This window comes from Chenopodium album, chromosome 5, assembly GCF_948465745.1.
Source record: "Chenopodium album chromosome 5, dcCheAlbu1.1, whole genome shotgun sequence".
Taxonomy (NCBI): Eukaryota; Viridiplantae; Streptophyta; class Magnoliopsida; order Caryophyllales; family Amaranthaceae; genus Chenopodium; species Chenopodium album.
In genome coordinates, this window is record NC_137838.1 from 10,192,907 (window position 1) to 10,201,721 (window position 8,815).

At 37.6% G+C, this 8,815-nt stretch overlaps 1 protein-coding gene across 1 annotated transcript; it reads right to left on the reverse strand.

Annotated features, from left to right (window-relative positions):
* Positions 1 to 403: 403 nt before the first annotated feature.
* Positions 404 to 5,801, reverse strand: LOC145632564 (uncharacterized). Its single transcript, XM_081684930.1, has 6 exons — positions 4,251 to 5,801; positions 3,162 to 3,929; positions 2,484 to 2,540; positions 2,199 to 2,348; positions 518 to 755; positions 404 to 414 (listed from the first exon to the last, which is right to left on the reverse strand). Exons 1-6 carry the CDS (start codon positions 5,799 to 5,801, stop codon positions 404 to 406), a joined length of 2,775 nt encoding a protein of 924 aa, XP_081541056.1.
* Between the last annotated feature and the right edge of the window lie 3,014 nt (positions 5,802 to 8,815).

The following is an 8,815-nucleotide window of genomic DNA, read 5'->3' on the forward strand; positions in this document are numbered from 1 at the left end:
ATGCCTACCAGACAGTATAATAAATGAAATGGACTTTAATTCCATTCCAAAAGCTCCGATCAAACCCTAAATGGTATGAAAAAGCCTATACCCTTATGATACACCATCTATTTCATTAAATTAGTTTCATATTATATTGATATATAGATTGATTCATAAAAAAGTTGTACATTATTCTTTATTTAATTAATTTACTATTTATGTCTAGTAGTTCAAAAAGGTGGCAACATAATAAAGTACAAATGATTAAGATATATATCATATTTATCTCGTAATAGAAAGTCAAAAACACAAAACGAGCTATCTTGTGAAAACTTCTATCGGATTTCAAAATTGAGCTTCAACTCCAATCCGACTCATTATAATTGGTGCGTTTTGCAAAAGGCCGGATCAATCTAATTAATCAACTCAACTCTGCAAATTAAAAACAAGTTCACCTCAATTATATGTCAATCAAATCAATGCAATCAATTACTCTACAATTAAAATTATAATTCATATGAAATTAGTAACTTACTATAGAAATTCATTTTTGGTGTTTCTCCTGATTCAATGAGCTCAAAAGCAACATGATCACCAGTTTTCAGGCCATGTTTATTGTGAAAATTTATCCACTTTCCGATATAAGCTGATTGACTCTTTTTATAACTCCTCAATGAAACTGTCCATTCTTCCCCTTCTTCATCTTTTAGCACCATTTCGTCACAGCTTTTATTTACTAGATCATTGTCCCTTGCAAACTTATTCGGAAGAGGCTACAAATCAAATATAACCAATATAATTGCAATGGCATTAGTAAAAAAAATTCCACGAAAAAGACACACTGGGAAGGCGATTAGGCAAAACTTGTATACAATGAACGAGTTTATTGTATAGAAATAAAGAACATGATTGATCTTATGTACGTACAATATATAATTGTATACAATACCTAGTGTATATTTAATCACGAATGTACGGTATGCTTAGTAGCTTACCATTCCTCCCCATGTCAAACAGTATGGCTTCACAAAGGTTTCACAATACGGAAATTCCCTGGGTTTGAAGGTAGCTTTTGACGTTGAATAGACCTTGTAATTTTTGTTCTTTTTCAACCCTTCAATATAGGTAGACAAAAAAAAAAAGTAAAAAAATAATAATAATTCCAATATTATTATTACTCGTATTATTATTTGTTAGATTTCGGGAAAACTCCTTGGGTTGGAGTGTGTACCATTGAATAATATATATAGTGTTACAATACTAGTCCTAATCTCGTTAGGAAACCTAGTACGATAAGAATACAAACTATATCACAAAAATATACAAATATATCCTACTCTGCGACAAATATTATAATAATCCTATAATATCTATCACACCCCCGCAGTCGTAGCGGGAGGAGGGCGTACGCTAAGACTGGACCTAAATTCCAGAAATAAATCTCGTGGTAGGCCTTTGGTGAAAATGTCTGCAAACTGATATCTAGTAGGAACATGCAAAACCCGAACTTGCCCTAAAGCAACCTTTTCTCGAACAAAATGAATATCCATCTCCACATGTTTTGTGCGTTGGTGCTGTACCGGGTTGCCAGAAAGGTAGATTGCACTGACATTATCACAATAAACAATAGTAGCCTGCCGTAGAGGACAATGTAACTCAAGTAAAAGATTACGAAGCCAACATGCCTCTGAGACAACATTCGCGACGCCTCGATATTCCGCCTCCGCACTCGACTTAGACAAAGTATGCTGACGCTTAGATGACCAAGACACGAGGTTGTCCCCAAGGAAACAACAATAGCCCGATGTGGAACGTCGGGTATCGGGACAACCTCCCCAGTCAGCGTCAGTGTAAGTAATAAGTCGATGAGAAACAGTCGGATATAAATGTAAGACGTGATCAATGGTACCCTGAATATAACGCAGAATGCGTTTCAAAGCCTCAAAGTGAGGTTCCCGAGGATCATGCATAAAAAGACACACCTGTTGTACCGCATAGGCAATATCCGGCCTAGTGAAAGTGAGGTATTGGAGAGCACCTGCTAAACTGCGATACAAAGTCGGATCCCGAAATGGTGGTCCTGCATCTGCACTAAGTTTTGACTTAGTGTCAACTGGAGTAGCTGCAGGTTTACATGAGCCCATACCTGCACGCTCTAAAATCTCCTGTGCATACTTTTCCTGTGAAAGTAGCAAATAAGAGGGAGTACGGGTTACCGCTATCCCTAAAAAATAACTCAATGGACCCAAATCAGTCATAGGGAACTCAGTTTGCAACTGAGATATGATCCCTGCACGCAACTTGTCAGAAGAGGTAGTTAATACAATATCATCAACATATAGAAGCAAATATGCCATTTCATCACCCTGCCGAAAAATAAACAGAGAGTTGTCACTCTGAGAGATGACAAAACCCAATTTGATGAGAAAATTTGCAAAGCGTTGGTACCAAGCTCTTGGAGCTTGCTTCAAACCATAGAGAGCCCTGCGGAGTCGACAAACATGAGTGGGTGCTTTCTGATCAATAAAACCCGGAGGTTGGTGCATATAAACAGTTTCCTGCAAGTCACCATGTAAAAATGCATTTTTGACATCTAATTGATGTATCGACCACTTTTTAGCCATAGCTAAACTGAGAACAGTGCGAATAGTGGCCGGTTTAACTACCGGACTGAAAGTCTCATCACAATCTACACCAATTTCCTGCGACCTGCCATCACATACAAGACGAGCTTTGTGCCTCTCAAGGTCACCATTAGACTTGTATTTATGCTTAAAGAGCCACATACAGTTAACAACATTCACCCCCGCAGGCCTAGGCACTAATTCCCATGTCCCTGTTTTAATTAAAGCACTATATTCATCATTCATCGCCGCATTCCAATTATGGTCATTTAAAGCTTGTTTATAGGACTTTGGAAGTGGTGATTTATGATGATGGGGACCCGAAGGTTGAACGGTGAGGTTACAATATTTCGGGTTTGGCTTAAAAATTCCCCGTTGACTACGGGTGACTCGGGGAGAGGGAGGTGGTGGCCGAGTGGGTTGTATGGGCAAAATGCCACGCATAGGTGGCGGAGTGTAAGCACCGGTGGGTGTGGTGGCGTTGGCGGCCGAGGTGGGTGTGGGCAGTGGGGTCCGCAGGCTACCCGCGGCTGACGTTGGGCTGCCGCAGCCTGCCTGCGGAGTAGCCTGTTGGACAGATGCTGCTGGGCTGCCAGGGGAGTTGGGCTGCAAGGTAGGTGGGCTGAGTGGGCGGACAGGGGCTGCTGGGCCCATTGCTCCGGTTTGTGGGCTGACAGATGGTGTTGGGCCATTTTGTGGTTGAGGTGTGTTTGGGCTTGGGTTTTGCGTGCTATGGAGAAAAGGGTGCAGCAAGTGAGGTGAGGGAGAGTCATCACCTAAAAAATCATAATCTTTGCTACGATAATGAGCTAAATTTCGGAACGGGAAAGTTGCTTCATCAAAGGTGACATGACGCGATATGATTATTTTATTGGTGGTGAGATCAAGACATCTATACCCTCTATGGTCGATAGGATAACCCAAGAACACACATGGCGTAGATCTAGGAGCTAATTTATGTGGAGCTGTAGCAGATAAATTAGGAAAACAGAGGCACCCAAAGACACGGATATGATCATATGAAGGAGTTTTTCCAAACAAGGCTAAAGCAGGAGTATTGTGTTTAAGGGCTTTTGTTGGCAAAATATTTAAGAGATAAGTGGTCGTTTCAAGAGCATAAAACCAATACGAAGGGGGGAGAGACGCATGAAAAAGAATTGTACGCTTAATATTATTAAGTGTACGAATCATACGCTCGGCTTTGCCATTTTGTGAGGATGTGTGTGGACAAGAGAAGCGGAAAAGCATTCCATGGTCAATACATTTTTGCTTAAAAGGGTCATTATCAAATTCCCGACCATGATCACATTGAAAGCATTTAATCTGACGTTCAAATTGGGTTTCAACATAATTTCGGAAATTAATAAAAGATTGAAAAGCTTGAGATTTGTATTTTAGAGGAATTGTCCACACAAAATGAGTATGATCATCTAATAAGACTAAATAATATTTGTGACCTTGAGAACTACGAATAGGAGATGTCCATAAATCGGCATGTATAATATCAAAAGCACAAACAGTAGTATTATTAGAATTGTCAAAGGGAAGGCGAGTATGTTTTCCTAATTGACATGAATTGCAAAAAGTGGAGTCATGCTCCTTATTACAATTAATATGATTTTTAGACTTAAGATAGCTAAAAACTTGAGCTCCAGGATGTCCTAGACGGCTATGCCAAGTAGATGGGGAGACAACAGTGAGGGAGGTAGCTAGACAGGTTGAAGGAGTGGACTTGGTGATTTTGACTGGATATAAATCTCCCGAGCTATCACATCTCGTTATTATTGTCCCCGTACGAAGATCCTTCACAGAAAAACCAAAAGGATCAAACTCAATAGACACGGAATTATCAGTGGTGAATTTACGAACTGAAATAAGGTTCTTTATGAGTTTAGGTGCTAGGAGGACATCACGTAAAATAAGAGGTGTTTTAGGATGTGGAATAGTGCCATGACCATAACCTGTTACTGGAATACGATGACCATTGCCAACTAAAATATGATTTTTAGTGCTTAAATTAAAAAGGGGCAAGAGATTACCAGCATTATTTGTCATGTGAGATGTGGCACCCGAATCCACGTACCACTGATTGTCGGGATTTGGAAGAGTCATTGTAGAGAAGGAAGATGCCAAGTCCGTAGGAGTCATGGGCTGCCCATATTGGGCCGCGTAGGCCTGCTGAGGTCTGGGCTGTCCAAGAATGGATTGTTGGTGCTGTTGGACAGGGAACGGTGCTGGCGGCCTGGCCCATGTGGCCTGCTGGGCCCATTGCTGGAAGCTTGCCCACAACTGCTGCTGCGTTGGGCTTGAAGAATTGGGTGGGGTGGTCTGGGCTTGGGCCTGTTGGTGCTGCTGGGTCTGGCCACGACCCCTGCCTTTGCCCTTGGGTTTACCACCCCGCCCCTTACTGTTGCTGCCACGCCCACCGCCACCACCACCCCTGCCCTGCTGCTGCGGTGGTTGCTGCTGTTGGGCGGCTGCCGCGGTGGTGGTGGTGGTGGTGTTATTGTGTTGCGCTACAAAAGCTTGCCCGAAATTTTCCTTAGCTGATTTTCTTGACTCCTCTAACAAAATTCTTGATCTTGCTTCATCAAATCCGGGAAGAGGGCGAATTTGAGTGATGGATTGAGCCACTCCATCATAGTCCGAGTCAATTAAACCTGCACAAAGACGAAGAACCAAAGTTCTCTCGGATACGGGTTGTCCAACATTAGCAAGTTGGTCTTTGAGTTCCTTCAATTTCTGACAATAAGAAGACACGTCTGGAAAATTCTCAACAAAAAGATTGTTAAATTGATTTTCAAGGTATATAGCACGAATTTCACCATTATCTTGAAAAATATTAGCGAGCCTATCCCAAGTCTCTTGTGCCGTAGCATTCTTGTACAACACTGTGCTTCGTAAGTCTGCAGAAATTGTATTATAAATCCACTTTTTCACAATTGAGTCAAGGCGGTTCCACTGCGCCGAGGTGAGGTCCGTAGGACGAGGTGATTTTGGATCTATATGGTCGATAACATTGCAGGAATGACAATGAATCTCAAAGAGTTCAACCCAACTACCATAATTCCCTTTGTCACGATCAAGAATTTCCGGGACCTCATTCTTGATATTGCTAATAGAATTAGCAGGGTGGTAGTCATTAGAAGGTGGAGGAGGAGGAGGAGGTGTGGGTTCAGCATCATCCTTGGCCATTGCTAATTATGCCGAAACACTACGTTACTGGAAACCAAAAGAAGGCTAAAGACAAAAGAAAGTTGATGTTGCAGCAAAGTGGGCCAGAAAGGTAGCAATTTAGTGATGAAAAATACCACGAAGGATTAGAGTTTGCGGAAGAAACAAAGAAAGGATCGGATTTTTTAGAAAAATTAATTTTGTGGAACCCTAAAAAATCTAGGCTGTGATACCATGTTAGATTTCGGGAAAACTCCTTGGGTTGGAGTGTGTACCATTGAATAATATATATAGTGTTACAATACTAGTCCTAATCTCGTTAGGAAACCTAGTACGATAAGAATACAAACTATATCACAAAAATATACAAATATATCCTACTCTGCGACAAATATTATAATAATCCTATAATATCTATCATTATTATATACCTATTTTCAATACTATATTATGCTTAGCTAAATACAAGAAGAAAAAAGGGCACCAAATAATTAAACCTTTTTCTCGAGCAACTTTAAAACTTTTAAATTAAGCAGATGAACATCCTCTTACATTTTAAATATGAAATTAAATATCAGAATTATTTCTCAAAAATCATAATTAATATTTAGTAACATTATAAGCAAATAAATCAAAAAGATCAAGCAAAACTAGTACTAAAAACGGACCTTTCTCATTTTTGAAAAAATCCTTGATAATTGGATTATTTGAATTGGAAACTTTCACCTTTTTTGTAGACGATTGATGATTATCACCCAGAAATGGACGCTCACAACAAGTAGGATCAAAGACGAAAACGTCAAAAACCAAATTTTGATGATGTTTAAACACCAAGAAATCACCAATTTGTAAACCATGATCCTTACAAAATGTCTCCCATCCATCTTTAAAATGCAACTTATCATCATAATAACACACTTTAACAAACCAATAATTATTTGATGATTTAACTCTTTTGTTTCTTAACACGGAATGCTTTTCATTAGCCTCCTCTTTATATTCTTCGCCTATATACTTGAGAAATGACTTTGGTATCGACTGTCATACATATAGTGCAACAATATAATTAGTGTACGTAAGTAAGGTAAGGTAAGGTACGTTTACATATACATAATCCACAATAAAAATGTGTGATCGCTATGTTTACAAAAAAATAGTATTGAACTATAATTAATAAAATTAATTATATGTGATTAAAGTTTTTTAGAGAGAATAATTTAAGGGAAGATGACTTACGAAATTGGATTGAAATCCTTGAAGAAGAGGCTGGAAAAAGTGGGGGTTGATTGGAGAGAATTTTTTCATATTATTAGAGGAATCCTCCATACTTAGTTTAAGATTAGTGTGTAAGTTTACCTGGTTCAGATTTCAAGATTCCCTTAAATAGAAAATAAAAAGTGATTAATGCTCTAGGTAAATCAACAGATGGTACTTTATTATTCTGCCATAACTTTATTGCACTTTCTTTCTAAAATTGAAATAGATATTCTATACATAGCCCTTGCCCTTTTGGAGTACATGAGATATACAGATTTGTTGGTAAGAGAGTTGTAAAGTACTTCTTCTATCCCTTATTTACGTGTCTATTTCTACTTATTATGTGAGTAATAATAAATAATAAAAACTAGTTAGTGATCCGGGCGAAGCCCCGAATTTCTTTCTTCTCTCGCTCCCTTTTTTTTTATTTTTTATGGAAGATTGTGGATATTACTTAATATTTTTTTTTACGTTGGTATATTTAAACTTTGATAGGAAAACTTTCAATAAGTAAATCACATCAGGTACATACCGGTTACAAATTAAGTGGGTCAAAACAATTTAAATACATTGTAATTATTCATCGTTCTAATTGAGCTCAAAATAAATACAATCGATTACAAAACTTATTTTGAGTGATGAAAATTAATTAAATTATTTTTTTTCAACTGATTTAATTGATTATTATACAATCAATACTATAATACAATTAATTAATTTATCATACAATTTATTGACATGATTTAACATGTACATGTAATCGATTATATTATGTGACAGTTTAATCGATGACGTGTCTAAATAAGAAAAAGAAAATGACACATGGCGATATGACACTCCTTGCATTTGAGTTTTAATAATATTGATTGATTGATTGATAGGCATATGCAAATAAGGGATGGAGGGAGTATTATATTTTAACTGCTGAGATTAAGGGTATGTTCTCATTGACTGAACTCAGCTGAACTGAACTGAACTGAACTGAAATGAATATTTTATAAGAGAAAGAAATTAGGAGCTGAACTGAACTGAACTGAATTGAGATGAACTGAGCTGAACCGAACTGAACAGAACTGAGCTGAACTGAACTGAACTGAACTAAACTGAGCTAAACTGAACTGAACTGAATTTCAACGTAAGACAACAGACCCTAAATGTGGATCGGAGCTCAAGAAATGCATGCATCAACATATATTTGTTGGGCAATGGATCTTAACTTGGCTTGAATTTGACCGGATTAGTTAGAATCTACGGAGTAGTATGGTTTAAGAGAGATTGATGTACCCTTACAACATTGTACGGCCAAATAAATTAATATATCGATGAAACTTAAAATGGTTCACAAAGAGAAATTTAATTCCATATGTGTTGTACGTCCATATCTAAATTTGACTTTGAATCCATTTGTTAAGATAATAACCTAATACCCGATAATGAGTAGGTACAATCAGTCCCACATAAATAACTAGATCAAAAACAAGATTAGTAATTGTTATAAGTAAGATATATTTTTGTAATTTTACCTATTACATTTAAGATCAAATTCAAGGGATGGGTTCATATGTGGTCAATTTCTTCTTCAATAATGACCAACTCAATAAAAACTTATATGAAGTATATATCATAGGTTTTGTTAGTTATAAGAAAAAATAAACATAAGTTTACTATATGTGAAATCTGCATAAGAGCTCTAATACCTAGCTATATTAGAATTTTGTATTCTTAGATAGGTGTTTACTGGTAGAAGTAAATTCATGTATTCAATCTATCGTCTCTTG